Source organism: Rhamphochromis longiceps, linkage group LG20 (assembly GCF_057381845.1).
Source record: "Rhamphochromis longiceps isolate RC_006_pf linkage group LG20, R_longiceps_female_GT1.1, whole genome shotgun sequence".
NCBI lineage: Eukaryota > Metazoa > Chordata > Actinopteri > Cichliformes > Cichlidae > Rhamphochromis > Rhamphochromis longiceps.
Window position 1 is genome coordinate 24,042,017 of NC_140576.1, and position 20,563 is coordinate 24,062,579.

At 41.9% G+C, this 20,563-nt stretch overlaps 2 protein-coding genes across 4 annotated transcripts; one reads left to right on the forward strand and one right to left on the reverse strand.

The window, feature by feature from the left end:
- The first annotated feature begins 475 nt into the window (after positions 1–475).
- LOC146645367 (poly(rC)-binding protein 2) lies at positions 476–7,098 on the forward strand. Of its 3 annotated transcripts, none has more exons than XM_085393632.1 (13): positions 478–639; positions 1,379–1,529; positions 1,870–1,893; positions 1,983–2,015; positions 2,133–2,249; positions 2,343–2,474; positions 2,586–2,714; positions 2,828–2,902; positions 3,106–3,165; positions 3,521–3,593; positions 3,679–3,734; positions 3,889–4,058; positions 5,160–7,098. In XM_085393632.1, exons 2-13 carry the CDS (start codon positions 1,461–1,463, stop codon positions 5,194–5,196), a joined length of 975 nt encoding a protein of 324 aa, XP_085249758.1. In that variant the 5' UTR covers positions 478–639; positions 1,379–1,460; the 3' UTR covers positions 5,197–7,098. The 3 variants fall into 3 exon arrangements, with proteins under 3 accessions (XP_085249760.1, XP_085249758.1, XP_085249759.1); XM_085393633.1 differs by having other exon boundaries at positions 3,106–3,147; XM_085393634.1 differs by lacking the exon at positions 5,160–7,098 and having other exon boundaries at positions 476–639; positions 3,106–3,147; positions 3,889–4,062.
- Positions 7,099–8,374: 1,276 nt separating this feature from the next.
- On the reverse strand, positions 8,375–19,767 carry map3k12 (mitogen-activated protein kinase kinase kinase 12). The gene is made up of 14 exons (XM_085394075.1): positions 19,554–19,767; positions 17,853–18,376; positions 16,485–16,668; positions 16,207–16,398; positions 15,962–16,120; positions 15,529–15,687; positions 15,220–15,328; positions 14,034–14,143; positions 13,668–13,784; positions 13,430–13,564; positions 12,606–13,329; positions 12,452–12,519; positions 11,997–12,294; positions 8,375–11,511 (listed from the first exon to the last, which is right to left on the reverse strand). Exons 2-14 carry the CDS (start codon positions 18,313–18,315, stop codon positions 11,356–11,358), a joined length of 2,874 nt encoding a protein of 957 aa, XP_085250201.1. The 5' UTR covers positions 18,316–18,376; positions 19,554–19,767; the 3' UTR covers positions 8,375–11,355.
- Between the last annotated feature and the right edge of the window lie 796 nt (positions 19,768–20,563).

Sequence of the window (20,563 nt, forward strand, 5' to 3'; positions counted from 1 at the left end):
CAAAGAGGAAGGAGAAAATGAATCCTATATTGTTGTCATTATTACATTTAGTAGGACTAGTAGTATTTCAACCTCTGTGACAAGGGAAATTACCAAATATGGGATAAATAAATTACCAGTAATTACCATATTAGCAAAGATATTACCAGTATATTCTACTACTACAGTTTTTAGTTTTTATTTATGTTTTTTTTTCAGTATTATTTTTGCTTTTGGTTATTAATTTATAGATATTTTGGCAGAAACAATATGAACTTATTTGTGAATGAGAAATGTACACATTGTGAATGTATACAAATAAATAAATAAATGGTATTTGTTGCGTTTGGGAAAATATGTAGTATAAAAGAATTTTTTGCTTTTTTCGTTTTATTTAGTTATATTTTTGTTTTGTACTGTACGGAGTGAATATCACGTCAATGGGCGGGGCTGACCTAGTTGAGGGGGCGGGGCATTAAAGGGGTCAGAGTTGAACGCGTTTTGTCTTTTGTGCGAAGCAGAGGAGGAGAGTGGAGTCCGATCGAAAAGCGGCGTCGCTTCCCTCTTCCCCAGATCCTTTTAAAACTCCCTCCCGAACCTCTCCCCTTCTACCCTTGCCACCCTACCCACCCCCTGAACACACTTCCAGGGACGGTTCCGGTAAGTCTTCCAGCTTTGTGTATATGTGTGTTTTTCCCCTAGGAGTGAAGGACAGGGATAACTCGGTGCGGTTCGTAGGCCGCGGGATCCGACTAGTTGCTGAATGCTAACGCTAGCGTGCTGGATGGAAAATCACTGATTTGTATTTTTAGCTTGATGGTGGAGCAGGAGTTAGCTTCGAAATGCTATATATTTTTTAAGATAGAATGGTTAAATCTGTTAGCACTCAATCTGTACATGTAGCTAAAAGCGAGTGTTTTGAGTGGAAAAATGTTTTGGTGCAGCTAACTTCCTCTTACCCTCGTTTGCGTGACTAGCTGGGATGCTCATTTCAAACAGGATTTGATGCCATAACGTCACGCTGTTAGCTTTCTCTTGCTAGCTTGGTTGTGAAGTTTATTTAAAGCTACGGTGATTTTTTTAAATGATTGTTTTGAGCAGCTTGTGTTGACTACAAGAGTTAAAGAGATGTCGCCACCGCTGTAGAATGCCAGAAAATAGACACGACCGCCGAGAGACAGTGGGTCATTGTGCACAGTGAATGAGTGGACTCGGGCCAGTCTAATGTCAATTACCGAACTGAAACGTCTTTCTTTCGACGTGGCTGGAAAACGGCGTTAAAGTCTACAAGATGTGCACTGCCCGCATCACTTCACTGATTTGCATTGACAGCAGATGGCCTCACACTTTCCACCAACTACGCTTGTCTCTGACTGTTAATTTTTCCACTCTGTTGCAGACGTTCAGCCAGTGACCAAAGACTCACTTTGTTGGCCAGTGTTGAGAGCGCGTGCGAGTGTGTGTTGGATTCAGCTGCAGCAATGGACTCCAGTTTGGTTGAAGGAGGACTTAATGTCACCTTAACCATCAGGCTTCTCATGCATGGGAAGGTGAGTGTGACTGCATGCAACTATGGATAGACTGAAAAGATATCAAAAGCTGTTATCAAACCCCTTATTGATTGCAGATCAGTTTTTGGTGTGTTGGGTGAAAAAGTAGGTCAGCACAGGTTTTTGGGATTATTGTAACTATTTATATGGCTGTAAAGGCTTGCATGTGATTCAGGTGTGCAAAAACCCCAACATTCCAGCACTGATATAAGGTTTAGATTCTATAAGGATCTTAAAGTCTGCATTTATTCCTTAAAATTAATCTAGCTGTAGTAAAAAAAAAAAAAAGAAAACCGCAAAGTATTGTTTTAACACAAACTTTTGTTGTCATCTTCTGTAGGAGGTTGGAAGCATTATTGGCAAGGTAAGCTGGTTTTACTGCCAGAACGATGCTAACTGTGGCATGTCCCTTGGTGTGTTTTGTAAATATTGTTTTGTATTCTTTATCTACAGAAAGGAGAGTCTGTTAAAAAGATGAGAGAGGAGGTAAGTCTGTCTTTTTCCAACAATCAGGAAAGAACATGTCAACATTTACTGTGACGCATGCATCATATGACAACAAAGCAACTGATTCAATTTTTTTTTTTCCCTGTCTCTTTGCAGAGTGGTGCACGTATCAACATCTCAGAGGGGAACTGCCCAGAGAGGATCATAACTCTCGCGGGACCTACCACCTCTATCTTTAAAGCCTTTTCCATGATCATAGAGAAACTGGAGGAGGTTAGAATTGTTTGTTGTATCTTACATTAAAGACGTAGCGGCTATACAAGTGCCACTTTCTAAAGCCTCCTGTTGTATCCGCTTCCCCTACAGGACATCAGCACTTCGATGACTAACAGTACAGCCACCAGCAAACCACCAGTCACCATGCGCCTCGTTGTACCCGCCAGCCAGTGCGGCTCACTCATTGGTAAAGGTGGCTGCAAGATCAAAGAAATCAGAGAGGTTTGTCTGCTGTATTTTAGTCTTGTATGAATTTCAGATCCTGTTGTGGGTTTTGTTTGTTGTTGTTGTTTTCCCCTGATCGGTGTTGTAATTCTTGCTGTGACTTTGTAGTCTGCAGGAGCTCAGGTACAAGTAGCAGGGGACATGTTACCCAACTCAACAGAACGTGCCATCACCGTTGCAGGGACTCCACAGTCCATTATTGAGTGTGTCAAGCAGATCTGCATTGTCATGCTTGAGGTACAAACATTGTTTAATGTAATCCTGATTTTTATGATTTTGTAAATGGGCTCTGGACACTGATACTTTACGTAGTTATTGATAGTTAAAGGTGAATATTTCTGTTTTTCTAGTCTCCACCAAAAGGAGTGACCATCCCATACAGACCCAAACCCTCAGGGTCTCCTGTCATCTTTGCAGGTGGTCAGGTAAAGTAATAAAAGTACTTTTTTTTTTTTTTTCTTTTCTTCTTTTTTTAAACACTTTTATTTTAACAGAGTTTAGTTATGGAAATGCTATTCTAGTAGCATGCCTGGCATTGCTCCTTGTAGCAAGAACAGAGGACTGATGGATATTGGAGTGCACCATGTCACACTGCCACACCCTCCTAAGTGCTATTCTCTCCTTGCAGGCTTACGCTGTCCAAGGGCAGCACGCCATTCCACAGCCTGATGTAAGTGAGGGGCCCTCTGTAAGTGATCCAATATATTTGCAACTTCGGTCCGGGGAAGCCATACCACCTTTTTATTTCATCCCTCTTGACTTTTTTTTTTTTTCCCTGCTGCCCTTCCCACAGCCACCACTGCTTGAGATGCACATCCATTTAACAGTTCCAAAGATTATAGATTCAAATCCTAACATAAATATCTTAAAGCAAAATCATTGATCCCATTTTTCATTTCACAATTTCATGATTTCCACTCATTATCACAACCACCACTTACACAAGGGAAAGAACATTTCAGTCTTAAAGTTTATTTTCAGTGTTTCTTAACACATCCTTGTCTGTCTGTGCTCTACGTATCTTTCTTTTTTTGTTTCAACAGCTCACCAAACTTCACCAGCTGGCCATGCAGCAGAGCCCCTTCCCCATTGCACACAGCAACCAGGGCTTCCAGGGTAGGTGTACTTCCTGTGAGGAGGAATTTGATTGCTGTCTGTTTCTGTTAATCCATGCAATCAACTCACTCTTGTGTTCTTTCAGCTGGGATGGATGCCTCTGCACAAACTGGCTCTCATGAGCTGACCATTCCAAACGATGTAAGTCAAAATTAATGTGACTTTAATTTTTTTTTTCTTAACAGAGAAACTTGCTGATTTTCTGAGTAGCTCATTTTGTTTGAATTGGCAACCTTTTATTTATTTTATTGCAGTGAAAGTATTGACATAGTGTCACGTAATTCTTCTTCCCCAGCTCATTGGCTGTATCATCGGCCGTCAGGGCGCAAAGATCAATGAGATCCGTCAGATGTCAGGGGCTCAGATCAAGATTGCCAACCCTGTGGAGGGCTCAACTGACAGACAGGTCACCATTACTGGCTCCCACGCCAGTATCAGCCTGGCTGAGTACCTGATCAATGCCCGGTAAGAAAATAGCCACAGGCTAGAGCAAAATGGAAAGAAGATGGCGCTCTCTCGCTGTCTGTTTTTAAATTCTGACATTGTGCAGCTGGTCAGTTTTGAAACACATTAATGGAGATTGAGTTTTCCTACCATTTGTCCACTTGACCAACTAGTATCAATCAGAAGCAATGGATTCCTCACATAAGAGGAAAGATGAGGAGTGCTTCTCGTTTAATTAGGTTACCGAAGATTTATTAGAATTGGACTACTGGCAGTTTTTAACAGTCACTTCATTACTACAGCTCTCGTAATAATTTCATTACCCCCTCTTCCAGCTGTGACACTGTCCCACTAGAATCTAGGGCTGACAGAACGGGCCAAAAACACAGGATTTTACCATTCGAACAGCTGTTTGTCCATTATGTGCACAAACCCATGAGATATAAGTGTATGTAGTCTAAAATGTACAAACAAACAAAATCTGTAGCAGAGTTGGGTTGATCACTGCCATCACTACCACACAATTATTGATGGATTCGCTTTTGCCTGACCAACATTTTATTTGCAGCCAGTGTGGCTCCTGTTTATTATGTTTTCAAAGAACATTGTGACATAACATAGTTTACCTCAGTTTATCAGCCAATAACGGTCCAATTATCCTGCTGTAATTGGTAAACTAAAATCATTTTTCGCACCCCCAATTCTCCAGCAGCAGTGTATTTGAATTCTGCAGCTAAGCCTGCTGTACAGATGCAGGGTGATTTTTTTTTTTTTTTTTTTTTTTTTTTTTTTTTTTTTTTTTTAAGTAAGAAGTGGGGTCACACAGTTCATTATCAGGACATATAGCACATCAGTTTGCTGGAAGCAGGTGTTGATTTCCTGATAGATGGGCAGTTTGATAATCAAGTGTATTCTGTGGAAAAATCTCATCCTGCTTAACTCAAACTGCCAGTCAAAAGACCTTCTGTAAAACGATAGCAGAAATCGTCCATCTTCACTCACTCAGATTGTCCACAAGTCTGAGACTTTTTTTAAATTAGTTTTCAGATACAGCAACATGTGTTACTGATAATCTAACTTGTTTGTTTTAAACAGTGTTGGATTTTTCTGTTTTCTGCTCAGGCTGTCATCTGAAGCTACTGGACTCGCAGCCAACTGACATGGAGATCTTCATCAGCACCTAACGTAACCCCTCCCCCTACTTTTTACCAAGAGGTCCCTTATTGAACTTAATGCAAAAACCAAGTACTATAAACTCACTGTTTTCTCCTCTGCTTTGGTTAGACACCTACTCAGTTGTAATTACACCATTATCATGATATTGGTATTTTATTTATTTATTATGTTTTTAAATTCCCTTTGCATATAGTTTTTAAGGACTCCTTCTGTTGTATTTTTCCCTCTTATTTTGCTGTATATCTGTATGATCTTCTTGATATACTGTAGGTAAAATTTTAGAAAAATCTGAAAAGGCATAAATAATGTTTTTCTTATGTCAGATTTTTCTTAGAAAATGTAAAAATGAAGAAAAAAAACACACAATAACATTATAGATGGACTGTTCTTTCCCTTCCTTTTAAATATCTATTTATTTTTATTTAATACACAGCTCCTCGAATGAGTAGAATTTGTTGGTATTTGCCATCTTCTGTTTGAGGCTGTACTTCCTGAATGAGGCATTGTGGGTTTAACGGGTCTCACTGGGTCTAAGTGATCTTCAGCTGAAGGTGTATGCAGGGAAAACCTTTTAGTCCGAAGGTAATTTACCCCTTGTCTAGTGCGGGTTCAGATGAGAATTTTTTTTTAAGCTACATCATGTCTCACCTCTAATTTGCTGAGTAATTATTTTGTGTCATTCCTGTATTTCCATCCGTTTTATTTCTTGAACCAGAGGCCTGCACTACGAAGCGGGATTTGTGGTTAGCGTCATAACGCCAGGTAATCTTGGGATCTGAAGGTTACACAGTAGTTCAGTTCCTTAATGGGACACATTGCAGTGATAACTTGGACCACACACATGCATGAGGTAACAGATCAGCATATATAAAAGCATCAACTGGTCAATCTGTTTTGAGTAATTAACTGGTTTTAGAAGATACCTTTGGGTAGACTGGATCTTATGAGGTAAGGGGTGTTCTGAGACGGTCTAACCTCAGTAGCGTTTTCTGACGAGTACAGCGCACATACAGGTTTGAATTATGTTTTTCTGTTTGTGCTTTACATGCTTCCAAGGCTTGTTGATGCCACCAGGTTTGCAGCTTGAAACAAAAATGCTAAAATGTCTCATTTGCCATAAGATGACGTCTGAGGAACACATCAGTTTATTGGAATAAACATTTGTAATGATAGATCTACTCGTGCCTTAATGATAGGGCAGTGATATTAATGAGCCTATCTTACTCATTTACACAAAGCTTTTACCGGCTTTGGCTGCAGAAACTCACATATTTGTTTGGGGATTATAGTTAAGAATTTTGTGGCTCATTGCTATATTCAGAAAAAGCTTTGACTTACCACATTGATATCGTGGCATGATGTCTGTTATAGTCGGACAGTAAGAAGGCATCGTAGGTATGCTGAACCTGCTTCGTAGTGCAGACCCTGGGATTTTGAGCATTGTTGTGTATTGGATTCTGATAAGGGTGGGTGGGCTTTGGTTATGAGGAGTGGGCTTAAATAAGAGGAAAATATATTCTTTTCTCTTAAATTACTAAGACCATGGTGGTGATGATAATAACATTGAAATGTTTGTTTTAAATAGAGAAATATTTTTTTTAACTGCAGGGAGGGGGAATGCTGCAAGGGGCAAAACTACAAGACATATTGGTCTTTAAGTATATTATGCTGAGGTATTAAATTATGATTAATTAGAAGGAGAATTATAGAATTAACACTAGTTTCCTGCTATCTTTTTTGCCTGGGTCAGATTTTATTTTTTATTATTCTTTGCAGGATGAAGAAACTCACGTTTTTGTGCACGTTTTCGAAATATTGTAGATCTGGGTGCAATTAAATTGTTGAAGAAATGAAATGCAGAAATAAAAGATGTGAAATGCTTAAACAGTCCTTTTGTTCTTCTTTTTCCTTTTTGGTACCATCTCATGGGGATTGAGACTTTTTTTAAAATACAAGGCAATCAAAGGGAAAAGGGGTGGATCGGGGGGGGGGGGACTTCTGCCTGAAGTCTAGAACCCATGGGCATTACCAAATAATGTGTCATGCCTTGAGAGGCCTTTATTACAGCCACCTTCAGTTGACCCATGTTTGTGGGTGTTTTTACTTTTGAGTCATTGCACAAAGTATACCGTGCTGTGTTCTGAGCAAAGAGTGGAGCCCTGTATGCTACAGAATTCATCCTGCTACTTCTGTCAGCAGTCACATTATTAATAACCGCTGGTGACCCGGTTCCACTGGGAGCCATTCATGTCATTGCCATAACACTGTCTCCACCTGTTTCTCTTCCCATCATTCTGGTGCAAGTTGGTTTCATTTCAGACTTTTTTTGTTTTGGGTTTTTTTTTTTTTCCCATCCAAAAGTGTTTGCTCTTTTAGAAGTTTTCTGGCTAAATCTAATCTGGCCTTGCTGTTTTTGAGTATAACAAATGCTTTGCACCTTAATGCGATCTCTTGATTTTAGGCCTTAATAAATGCCCAATTTTCTTTCTTTCAAGACAATTTTTTTTTTTTTTTTTTTTCTTGACCAAATATTTGATTTGATTTGATGACTGCTAAAGTTTGTGCCCATTCTTCTTTTTTTAGTTTTGTTTTCTTTCAGCCCGTTGATGGTCTTCTTCCCATGCACTGAAATAAAAGACTGCATGAAAATACTGGTCAGTGCTTCCCCTCAGCCTCCCAAGTAGAAGCACCTATGGTATCTGTTTCAAAATGCTAGGTGACATCCTTCTTGAGTTATCACATTTGCAAAATTTCTTCACCTTGATGTTGAGGTCAATACTTTTGTTAAACCCCTCGAGTCTATACTACATTATGATATAAAATGCACTGTGGTGTACAGAGGCGAGCAAGCGAATTTGTCATAAATTAACATGGGCACACTTTGGACATGCTCAAAGAGATTGAAAAGTCATTTATTTCTTGTTGAGCAGTCTTTGATGCAACGACAGCACAAACTGTAGCTATAGCATGACCTGTCTTTTAAAACAAACATCACACCCAGCTTTGTTTTTTGTAACCAATACATTATTTATTGTTGCTCATAATATTTTGCTTTTGATATAATTCCTATGTTACAAGTACAATGTGCAATGCTGTATAAAAACAAAACATTTCTATTCAAACTCCAAAGGATACTTACTGTTCTACTAGTAACCATCACAGAGAAGTGCTCTATTCTTTATCTGGGTACTTCTGCAGTAATCTTAAAGGGTAAAAGGAACAGATGAGGTTTTTATGAAGCCTGCCAACATCCTGAACAACCGGAGGCCTTTTGGTTCATTACTGCATGGTACTCCACCGATTTCACAAATCAGTCTATTTAGGTTTCGTGGATGAGAGCTGCTGCTTTTCGGTTTTCTGCTGCATTTACACATCAAGCAACAAATCAAATTGCTTTCTCTTACAAGTCAAAGATTCACTGGAACCAAATGTCCTGGGTTCGAGTTAGGTGGGGGCTCTCTTTAAAGAGGCAAAAAAAAAAAGTCACATCTGTAAGGGTCACAAATATATTTACCAGTATTTGAAACAATAATATTAAATTTTTGATGTGATAAGTCCTATTTATTTTCCTTTATATCTATGCATAATATAATCTCTTGTGCACTTTGCCACCAAACCTCCATGGGGTATAGTACAGTATTGTGCAAACTATGCCTGATGAAAGAACGCTAAACAAAGATGAACTAGTTTGAAAGAAGCTACCGTGTGTAATGGATGATTTATTTATTTTTAAGTGCGCTGCTTTGTGAGCCAGCATGTTGGACCGCCTAATGAATAGTGAGATCTGTCACACAGAACGTGCACACATCGGGCTACTATTTGTAGTTTATTTAGTGATCCAACATTAGCTACTTTAGAAGCACTACAAAGCTGAGATTTTTGCCCGTTTTGAACGCCACAAATATCAGCTTTTTTTTTTAATTACATATGCAGGCGCTGTAACTGGATTTTGCTCAGTCGTTTGACACACTGGAGTCCTTCGTGACTCTTCATGATGCCGCTTATCGAATGAAAAGAAACTTAGGAGAAATAACAGAAGAGGAAAGCAAATCATATAGCTACTCAAATAAACGGACACTTTATTAAAGTAATAAAGCTAATTATTAGAAACTAAAAACAAGTGAATGATTGATATTTTTTAGGGGGTATTTTTTTTCTTTAGTTCTTTCTGATTTACACAGATATGATCCTGTATCATAGATGATTGTCTTGCAACATATTAAGTATTGCAGAATGTTTCACGATACAACTGGTATCATGATTGTATCTTACGGTAATATACTGTGCGATCCCCACCTCTGGTGCTAAACCATGCAGTCACACCAACAGGCTTAAATCAAACTCTTTATGACTCCACATTAGGTCAACCGTCAGGAGTTTTCCATGCATGTCTGCACATATAAGATTTATTCAGTATGACCTGAATGCAGAATCCTATACTTAAACAAGACACTACCTCAAGGGCGCGCTTTTAGTTAGCATCAAAGAAAACTATCACACGTAGTCATTCTAATTCTGGTTCAGCAAGTCATGTGAACACAGAAGAAGAAATACCTGCAGAAGGCCAGAAAACTCATTTCAAAGGTATCAGCTGCTAACAAGAACACCTAGCTCTCTGGCCAACTGTTATGTTGCCAAAGGTGGAATATAAGCCTTTAACAACTGAGAAGTAGAAATAGAAAATGATTCGTCTGAACTAATTACATTTTAAAACTAGTCCGACTCCATTCATTGCGCTACAGTTTGGTGTTAAAACAGTGGATTTCTTCTGCACTTAACTGCTGAAATGGTTAAAAGCAGACATTGCTAGCACCAGTAATGTCATAAAATGGTATAGCAGTAATATGTTGCCAGTTTATTAAGAACAAATAGCTAAAACAAATGCAGTCTTATGCAACAGTCCTGCAATAAATGCTACCTTACTGGAGGTTAGAATGTTGAGTTTATATTAAAACTGTTTTAGGGAGGGTCTGATTCAACTGGTTGTGTCAGTTTGTGGCGACGGTACCTCCAAAACGCTTCTACATAATTTTATACACCCCGGCTAAATGACAAGCACAACTTTAGTGAAATATAGTTTACCCACACCACAAACAAATTACATTCTCCACAATGATATTCCACTTGAATCCACAGCCTTTGAAAACAGTTTCAACAAAAACCCCATAAAGTGCTGCAAGGAAGTCTTTGCAAGAATTTTAGCTCGATGTACTAAATAAGCTGGTTAACTGAGTATATACAATAGCAGAGGTGCATTTCGAGTGAACCAAAAGACCTCCCACCCCATCAAAAATTTTTAGAAACTCTATAAAAACCTCGAGTGTGTCATATGTGTATTTGAAACTCAGTAGTAGGAGGGTTTAAAAAATAAATAAAATTTTAGCTACTGAGAACCCAAATTATGCATCATGATCGATCAATATGAGTATTTTCATTCCATTTTTGACTCTTTTTTTTTTTTTTTTTTTTAGTGATAACATTTATTAACAAAAGAGAAAAAAACTCAATTAATACTTTCAGGATTAAAAAAGTGTAAACTTTCACAAAATATAAAACGGACACATTCGAACCATAAATTATAAACATGTAGTCATGCATTTTGTTCACAGGGCTGCATACTGTTAAGTCTTACATTTTTATCTTACAAATAAAATAAAGTTAGATATTTCTCATGTGGTATGTCATGGATATTTACATTTATTATTCATTAGTATTTAATGCATTAGTGTGTGGAGTACCATGGAGGATGCTCCCAGAGTGAAGGTTAGAGTGTTTAAAGGACTAAGAGTGTGGTATCTTCTTGTGCGTGCGTGTGCATCTGTGGAAGGGTTTTTGCAAACTGGAACTATCCTGCCTGAAAGAAAAAAAATATCAAACCCTACTGAACCTAAATGATATTTATCTGATGTCACAAGCTGCCAAAATATCTGAAGTCAGGATATGACAAATGTCCTATGTCATCTGGTGCAGGTTTGCCAGCCAACAAACTTATGAGACACCATAAGTCAACTTGTCATAGTCTGAGTGGTGTAGTAGGTGTGATCCCTCATGACAACAGTAATGTACTGCACTGACAGACCGGTGTACGCCTGTGATGGTTGCTCACTGTAGAGTAGCTGGATCTTTCCTAGTGTCCAGTGATCTATGGAGGTCCTGTATGGGGAGCCTGTGGAGACCCCTGATAAGGTTGAGAAGGCGGCGCCCACGCTCCGGCACTGGGAGGACGGCTGAGCTCACCACTACCTGACTGATCCAGCTCAGCACTGTCGCAGTCAGAATCATCGCACAAGGCTCGACTCTAAAAAAAGAGCAGGAAGAGGAAAAAAGTGTGCGATGCATGACCAGCAGCAGACATGAGCATAAACCTAATTTCAGTGTCAACGATCCAAAAATGGAAGCGTGAAATAAAAGACGGGAACCCGGAATTTGGAGTGTAATTTTAGCAGTGGTGGGAGACCCTGTATTTAGACAGTTTCATTTTGTGTGTTTGTTTTATTTAACTAGATCATTATGATGAAAAAGTTGATCGCACATTTAGTGCTAAGTGATGAGACTGGTTGCCTTGCTTTCACTGCCACTGGGTGTGACATTTTTTTTTTGGCAGTCTGTATTGCGCAAAAAGTAAAATATAACCCTGAACTGTATCAGGGTAGTCTAACATGAAATAAAATAAAATGCATATAGTCAAGTACAGGTTTTGAGTCGTACTTTTCACCAGTGGCTACACTCGTCTAAGGAGAAGACCAAAGCTGACACATGCGGTCCTCTGTGCAGCTTCTTTACCTCATTAGGATTCTGCCCGGCATCCAGCTGAGCCTTGGACTGGCCCAGAGCTCCGTCTCTCTCTGACAGGCCATCAGAAGCCTGGGCAGGGTCGGTGTTGTCCACAGGGATTTCCGACCCCTGAGAGAGGAGGTCGTCGCTGCGGTCATCCAACCTGTCGTCGGTGTTAGTGCTGACAACATCGGGAGTACCGCTGTGAGAGTGGTCAGTTGTGTGGCCCTCTTCACCGTCCGATACAGACAGATTTTCTGAACTGAATGTAGACACCGACTGGCACTTGGTAATGCTGGTCGGGCGTCTGGAGCGATTAAGAAGGAACAAAACAAACAAACAAAAAAAGAATCTCTGATTCTGGTAAAGATTGACATAAATTTGCTCTCTGAATAAAACAGCAACTTGTTAAAGAGGGAAGATGGCTGGAGGGAATTTTCAAGTAATGAAGGACAGTTACTCACCGTCTCCGTGGTAACTCAACCTCACTGTCAACTTCACCCTCCTCCTCTTCTGATGACACTCCACGCCTCTGTAGTCAGAAACATGAAAAATGCACAAGTGAAAACGATCACCAAGGGGACAGTGAGGAGTAAGGAGCGGTATCCTGCACCGTACCTGTTTGCGTGTGATAGCTGCCCTGTACAGAATGGCTGAAGGTGTGAGGTGCTGACTCCCGATTCCACCTGATGCTCCCCGGGGCAGCCTCACAACACCTGCTCCCTCCTCTTTATCTTCCCCATCGTGAGGAAGGCGTGGAGATCCCAGAGAGCCCCGTCCTGCTGCCGCCCCCCTCCCACACGGTGAGTCCGGGCTGCTGGAGAACGGGAATGATGCGGCATCCTCGCTGGGAGTGTCACTGCGTGGGGGGGTTTCTGTGAGATCATCCAGACCGGCCGCCCCTCCCTCTGACCCCCCTAAACCTGCAGAGGCACTAAGGCTCCCTCCTCTCTCCAGCCCACCCACAGAGGGCTCCCCTTTTCCTTGGCTGTCTGCCTCTAGCGTGGTGCAGATGAGGTCAGGGCTGGAGGAGGATAGCTGCCTCTGTTGCTGCTCGTGACTGAGGCCCCGCAGGGCTGCGGAAGGCTCCAGGAGCTGCTTCGAGGTGTTAGTGGTAGAACTGTTAACTTGGGCAGTTGTGTCCCGGTTAGGGGAGGATTGATTGGCTTTAAGTCCAGCCAGGTCCCCACTGCTGCCCTTACCGGGCTTACGATGGCGGGTCTTTACCCTCCGAGACCGGCTGGGAGAAGTGGAGCTCCTGTTAGGGCAGGCTGGAATAGTGACTTGCATTACGGATGAGTCCATTTTGGGAATGATTACCTCAGACTTAAGAATGTCTGGCCTGAAAGAGTGGGAAGGATTAGTCAAAAACTACAATCCACAAGGCTGATGAATATTCACTGATTTATTCCAGTTTCACCCAATAAAATGAAATCTCACACCTCTTTCCCGAGGGAAGTTTTTGTGGGACGTTTCTCTTCTTGATGAGTTTGTCCATGGAATTTGACGAGCTGCTCTGTCTGGAACTATGGTGCTTGAACAATCCCGGATACTTCTTATCCAAAGACTGTTCTCTCCTAGAAAGAAAATGCCACCAAAGTGTAAATGCACTAAGGCTTATTTGCAAATGGTGCTCGCATTTCAAAAACATATACTGTGGTTTCATGAATTTATTTGCACCTCTGCAACTCTTTCTCTTTCAGCTCCAGCTGCAGCATGACAGCACTGAGCTCCATGTAAAGGTTGTTAGCCCTCTCCAGTTTTCTCTCATAATGCTCACGAATATCCAGAGCATGCCTGAGAAGAAAAGAAGCTGCTGATGTCACTGTGCATCCGCATGAGAGAATCTAAAAGCTCTACAATAGATGTGAACGCAAGACACTTATTTCATTCACAGGGGGTGACTAAGGACTGACAGCGAGAAATAGGACAGAGGGGAAGCGGCCTCTTGCATGTCAGCTAACATAGTAAAATATCAGTATCTTTAGCCTGCTAATTGTAAAGCCTTGATTTTGCATGAAACTATTTTAACAGTAAAAAGCAAACCTGAGCTCCTCTCGGCGTCGGTTGATCAGCTCCTCATCGAGTCGGTGGAGACAAGTGCCATCAGATTTAATCTTCTCAAAGTGCTGCTTCACCTCTTCCCTCCATTCAGCCTGATGAGAGTACATTTCTGTTAACCAGCTCTGTCTCCTCAGAGGTGACTTCAAAAATCAGGTCTCTTTTGTACATTTAATGTCTGATTGCTTTGCAAGCACATGTAGTTGTGTCCCTTTGTCTACGTCTATGCAGATGGGCTACAAATTAAAAGAAAAATCCAAACCCTTGATGCCTACAGCAGGGATTTGATGGTTCTGCTATGCTATGCATGGGCATTTTGGTGGCATGGTGAAACATTTATATCGTGACAGACGTGGTCTCTTACAGCATCACAATGAGGGGCTACCAGTGTGGTAGACAAGCCTCTCCAACCACCATCATCAAAACACCGAATGAGAGAATATCTTTGGCAGAATAGTGCTCTATCAGTCTAAAACAGTTCAAGAGACTTGGAGACAGACACTCAGCTTTTAAAGGGATTAAAACTTTCTTTTTTGAAAAAGCTTATAGTTAAGACTTGATTATGTGACCCTGAACAGTTTCTTAGTTAACACCTCTATAGGCTTAATGATCCATTTCTTTTCATTTCACTCTCCTCTTTGCACTCATGATGTGTTTATAATCTGCTACTGCATCTCACCAACCTCAATTATTTCTCCCACAGTTTGTGTTTAATCTTTGGTCTCTTTCTACCCTCTCCTTTTTTTTTCCTATTCTCTTTACCTTCACCCAACAAACTGGCCAAGGTAGATGATTGCCCCTCACTGTGCCTGGTTCTGTCTAAGGTCTCTTCCTGTCAAAAGGGAGTTCTTCCCTCCCACCGTCACAAGTGCTTGGTCATAGGGTTGTTGAGATTTTCTCTCTAATATTGCAGCATCTTTAACTTACAACATCAAGCACTTTGATGAGACTGCTTTTGTACAGTGGCACTATATAAATACAACTGAATTTTATTTAACTGAGAATCAATGTTAAGATGCATTAAAGCAGTTCTGGTGGATTATAATGGCTCACCACCTTACTAAGGCACTTTATATTGGTTTTTCATTTAACTGCTCACACCTCTGTATATATATGTGTATCTTAAAATGTAATTAATTTTTTAAAGTCCTTCCATTCAGCTGAAAATTACCTGAGACTTGAAGTATGTTTCTTGAGGAGTCGACAGTACATCGGCTGACGCTATATCCAGATGAAGAAGGATCTGGCGGAAAGAAGGTCTATTTCTGGGCTTACAGTTCCTGCAAATCCAAGATGGGAAAACACAGCTGTGCACATTTACAATGCACTGTAAAATCAATAAAATCCTTAAACCACAGACTTACAGCTCCCTGTACAACTACTTTCAACCCTCGCCTCTACTATTCTCATCTGTCCTCTCCTCCCTGCTGTGCTCATTTTTTTTTTTCATTCCAACTGCCCATTTCCAGACGCTGCTCACCAGCACTGTCTGAGGAGGATCTTGAAGCCATCTGGACAGCTCTCCGGTATGGGGAGCTGAAGGCTGTTGTTTCCCACACCCCAGATGATTGCAGATGAGTCGACGTCTTTATAAGGAATCTCTCCTGTAAGCATTTCCCAGAGCACCACTCCAAAGGACCTTTAAGAGGAGTTAAGCTTTATTTATTCAAGAAATCTCACTGAGATCAAAATATCTTAACGAAAAGATAAAATGCATGCATACGAATCACAACAAGGCATTTTAAACAAGCTTCAAACATATCTCAACTATTAATTCACAATACCAACAAGCTATCTGCATATTTTCTTTAGTGTAGTATTTTAAAGATAATTGTTAAATCGATGTAATCGATGAAGAAGCACAACTTTTTCTAGCCTATAGGAAAAAAAGTGTGAATGTTAACCAGACTTACCAGATGTCCACCTTTTCTGAAACCGGCTCATTCCGAATAACTTCAGGAGCCATCCAGGCTACAGTGCCGGCAAACGACATCTTGGTGCTCTTGTCACTGAGCTCCTTTGAAGTCCCGAAGTCAGAGATCTTCACCAGGTCATCATGTGTGATCAGCATGCTGGAAAGGTGAGATTACATAATAAACAATTTAAGCTCTAGTATCAAAGAAACTGTCAGTACACCAGCTGTGCTTCTGAGTCTTACTTGGGGGACTTGAGGTCTCTGTGGATGATTTTGTGGAGGTGTAGGTAGTTCATGCCACCTGCAATGCCCATGGACCAGTCAACCAGGAGGGAAGGTGTGATTTTACGGCCTGCCCTCAGCACCTCATACAGCTGCCCTTGAGCACAATATTCCATCAAGATACAGTAACAGGGAGCCTGGGTGCATACACCCCTGAAAGGGAAGTGCAATCAGAGTTAAATAACTGGGAGATATATATCCTAATATATATAATAAAAAAAAGGATGTAGCTTCCTCACTTGAAAGTAATAATGTTGGGATGCTTGAGTTTGCGGAGATGTTTGATCTCAGTCTCTTTGATGTCCCGCACTTTCTTCACAGCCACCTCTTCTCCGTGGAACTTGCCAAGGAAGACGGCCCCCTGTGCACCGCTGCCCACCCACTGCAGGTCAGAGATTTCCTCAAATGGAACCTCCCAGGACTCTAAACTCAGACCAACAAGTAAACAATGTGAACCTCATCAAGTATGCAACTGCAGAAAAGTTATTCACAATACCAAAGACACTGCAGCAGATGATTTCCACCCATCATAATGGCAAAGCAACCTACTCTCAGCTTGGACAGAGAGATTGTTTTGTTTTGTTTTGTTTTGTTTTGTTTTGTTTTGTTTTGGGGGGTGGGGGGGGGGGGGGGTGCATCCATGCTACACATTAGAATAAACTGGCAGGACACAGTTACATCATACAAAGTGCCTGCTATGGTCAAACAAGTGGGATATTGACAACATATCCACTAGGCCATTGCATTTGTATCCAGAGATAAGGAGAAAAATAGGGGGAAAGCACTTGTAGTCTAATCTGCCTGTCATCCGTCACGCTGACTTTACTTAAACGACTGTGAAAGCACGGTCACTAAAGATGGACGAGCTTGACAGAATAAAAGAGACAGCTGGATCAATTCTTCATGAGGTCCACTGAAGTGTTTAGATCTCTTGAGAGCTGCAGCAGCAGCAGTGGAGCCAGATGCACATGATGCTCCCACCTGACCAGCTGTGAGATCTCAGTTTAGCTGATGACTGTGGGTGAGCCTGGCTGACAGACTCGAGCACAGTCGTGCTGCCAGCAGGACAAAGTGGCAGTCATGGAGCGCAGGAAATAATGGAGTTCTGGGTTTGCAAAATACAAAAGTACATTTATAAGTGCTGTTCTTAAGTACAGTTTGAGGTACTCATGCTTGAGTATTTCTATTTTCTGCCACTTTACCCTTTCGCTCCACTAGATTTCCCGGGCTAAAATATCTTTTTTTTTTTCCTGCACCACATTTAACTAACAACAGCCATAGTTACTGTTAAGGACCTGACACAGAAACTTATGAAAAGGCTATGTAATCCACTGTTTAAGGGTAACACGGCAACTACCAACCTGTTTGTCTCATCATGTTTTATTAAAGCAGATGAGGCCCAGGACAAATTATCCAATGTTTTACAAGAAAACAAAAAGTAAGAAGCAAAATTAATACTAATAACAGCTCTGCTTCTGGTGGTTCATTCCTCCACCACTGTCAAGTTGAGGCTTAAACTATTCATTTTCTGTGGTGAATCGCCATGTTTAACATGCATAGTGGAAGAACAGAGAGCATAGACACAGTGGCGCCTTATCTGCACATACCTTCATGATTATGTTTGTGTTCAGTGGAGTAGGCCTTTCCAATCATGGTCCAGACTGGTTTCAGGCAGCCAAACAGTCCCTCCAAAAAACCTCCACTTCCTGATTGTAGGCGAATGTTCTCCGACTGGCTCCGAACAGCACCAGCCTCCGGACTGTGGCCCGCCTCGGCCCCACCGCCACACTGGCAGGCCTCATGTTCATTTAGTTTTAGCACGCTGTTGTCAAAGTGGGCTGAGGGTCCATCACTGGGAGTGGGGCTGCTTCCACCGGGCACTCCCTGTCCACCGGTGTCAATGGACAATACGTTACGAAGGACACACTGTGTGGGGGTCAGGTCAGTTTCAGGGGTGCAGGCAGGGGTGTCTCCATCGAGTCTTCGATAGGGAGGTTCTGAGATGGGGGTACTGAAGCCTGACAGGGAGGGGGAAGGGGCACGGGGCTCATGGATACAGGTCCCACTCATCAGGGGTTTCCCCAACACAGCAGGTCAGGGTGGATGGAGGATGGACAGATGAGAAGAAAGCCTGGAGGAGAAGATTTGTGATAAGAAGTGAATTAGAACAAATGTTGATGTATAGGTTCGTTTCAGCACTGGACAGCTCCAGACTTAAACCATACACTGGCATTATGAAGCTGTTCAGCGCTGAATTAAAGGCTAACTTGGCACCCGGCTTCCATTACAAGCGATACAAAACACCAAAACAGAGGGAGTCGTGTTGTGAGTTGGGCAGCGAGCCAGTCTCCCAGTCTATCCACAGCCACTCCAGTCCCACAACTAAATTCTGTCTGAATCATGTAGTAGAGCCTCATCTCTGTGTCTGTGAATGGGAAAACCAGCCGGCCCAGTGGAGCCATCACCCAGAGTGGAAACTGGCTTTATGAATGAATCGACCACAGGCTGTTGTACAGTCCACAGCCATGACTGTCCCCTGTGCTTTAATTGTTCCTCTGAGCAGCACCAGGGTCTGACAGGATGCAAGCGAAGCAGCTGGTATATGCTGCCCATCATTTGCTGAGTGAAGAAGAGCATTGTGTGTGATGAAGAATATGACGAATTGCATAACCACCTCCGCGTGTGCATGTGTACGTACGTACGTGCGTGCATGTATGTGTATGTTAGAGAGGGAGAGAGGGGGAAAGAGTGGGAGCCAGAGAGAGGAACCACATGTACCCAATTCATGTATCCTACACCAGCTCCGTGTCTTGTACTGCACCACTGCACAAGAAGAGCCACAACGGCTGGGCGAAATGAGAGCGTAAAAGACGGGCAATAAACAACCACCAGGCCTGTGCGAAGGAGTAGTGCACACACACACACACGCACGCACGCACACACACACGCAGGAAGATCAATCTTTAAATAACCAAGGATGTGATGATGACACTCAGCAGCATCATAGCCGACGTGCATGAATAGCAAGCCCGATGCCTACTATGCTCCATGCCAAGTCAAACTGCCGCAGTACATGTACATTTACTCAGCGCTGGTACCAACGCGAGTATTTCGTAATGTGAGCTTTCTCTTTGCACAAATATGATTTTGTAGCATTCATCGACGATGATTCGCTTCTTGGCAGCATCACTTCAGTGGTGCAGTGTGAGCGGCATGAACGCTACCCCACCAAGCAACGGATTCCTGCCTAAACGTACCTGATATCACATTTATTAAGCATTTAACCGGGTAGTATGACATTCCCATACCTTTCTGCCTGGTTGATGTCGCGTTGTCAAGTGAAGGGGTGGGCTCGGCTTTCTATTTGCCGGCGATAATGAGCAGATCGTTATTTTTTATTCGGTCCGGGATGTCTCTAGTATTTCCAGCGCCGATATCCACGAGTTTCACGTTACTGGGATAGATCCCAGCGGGTAAATTGTGTTATCAATAACCGGGGACCCATGCAACGTGAGGCGCGCTGGGTTTTTTGGGGGGGAGGGAGCTGTCTCCTTCCCAGTGCTGAATTGACGTCACGGAAATGCGTGTTACGCCGCAAGGGGGCGCTGCCACCTCCTCCCTCTGCAAACACATAGACACCAACGGAACTAAGCGCAGTTTTTATCTATCATTCCCAAAATATATAATTATGCACGCACGCCATTCACTGATTTCTGTGCTTGAGTTTGAACCGGAAGAAGGTCCTGTATGAGCAGCATCGAGCCAGGCTGCTGCTGCTGATGTGTCTTTGAGCAAGACCAGTCCAGGAACTCTGGATTGCCCCAGACCGTACGCCCCGATTCATTTATTGTTTTGTTTTTGTTCATAAACTGTGCTCTGTTTGGTGAAAACCTCTCCTGACAAACTATATGAGTCCTGTATTGTAGCTATCCCCAGAGCTGTCAAACTCGCGGCCCGAGGGCCACATCTGGCCCACCAAACGGCGTAATTCGGCCCACTGGATGGCGCAAAGTGTTAACATTAATTAATTACTCCAGTGTTTTTAATTAAATGCGCTATTATTATTATTATTATTATTATTATTATTATTATTATTACAGGAGTGAAAATGTCTGGAAAAAACTGTGTGTGAATGCTTTGTGCCTTTTCCTTGTGATCAGTACACTGCAATGCACATGCAGTTACAGTAGATTAAATAAATGTGGAAAAAAGAACAGAGATACTGTTGAATTTTACTTTGCCTAAAGAACTTTGGGCATTTTATATATTTTGTAAGTGAATTATTGAATAAATTAGAAAAGTACCTTACCAAGAAGTA

Coding starts and splice junctions, on each gene's coding strand:
- map3k12 (XM_085394075.1), bottom strand. CDS start 18,315: ATGAGTGGGACCTGTATCCATGAGCCCCGTGCCCCTTCCCCCTCCCTG. Junction 13,785..14,033: donor CGACGCCGAGAGGAGCTCAG/GTTTGCTTTTTA, acceptor TTTTCTTCTCAG/GCATGCTCTGGATATTCGTG. Junction 12,295..12,451: donor GTTGAGTTACCACGGAGACG/GTGAGTAACTGT, acceptor TAATCGCTCCAG/ACGCCCGACCAGCATTACCA.
- LOC146645367 (XM_085393632.1), top strand. CDS start 1,461: ATGGACTCCAGTTTGGTTGAAGGAGGACTTAATGTCACCTTAACCATC. Junction 1,530..1,869: donor GGCTTCTCATGCATGGGAAG/GTGAGTGTGACT, acceptor CATCTTCTGTAG/GAGGTTGGAAGCATTATTGG. Junction 2,016..2,132: donor TTAAAAAGATGAGAGAGGAG/GTAAGTCTGTCT, acceptor GTCTCTTTGCAG/AGTGGTGCACGTATCAACAT.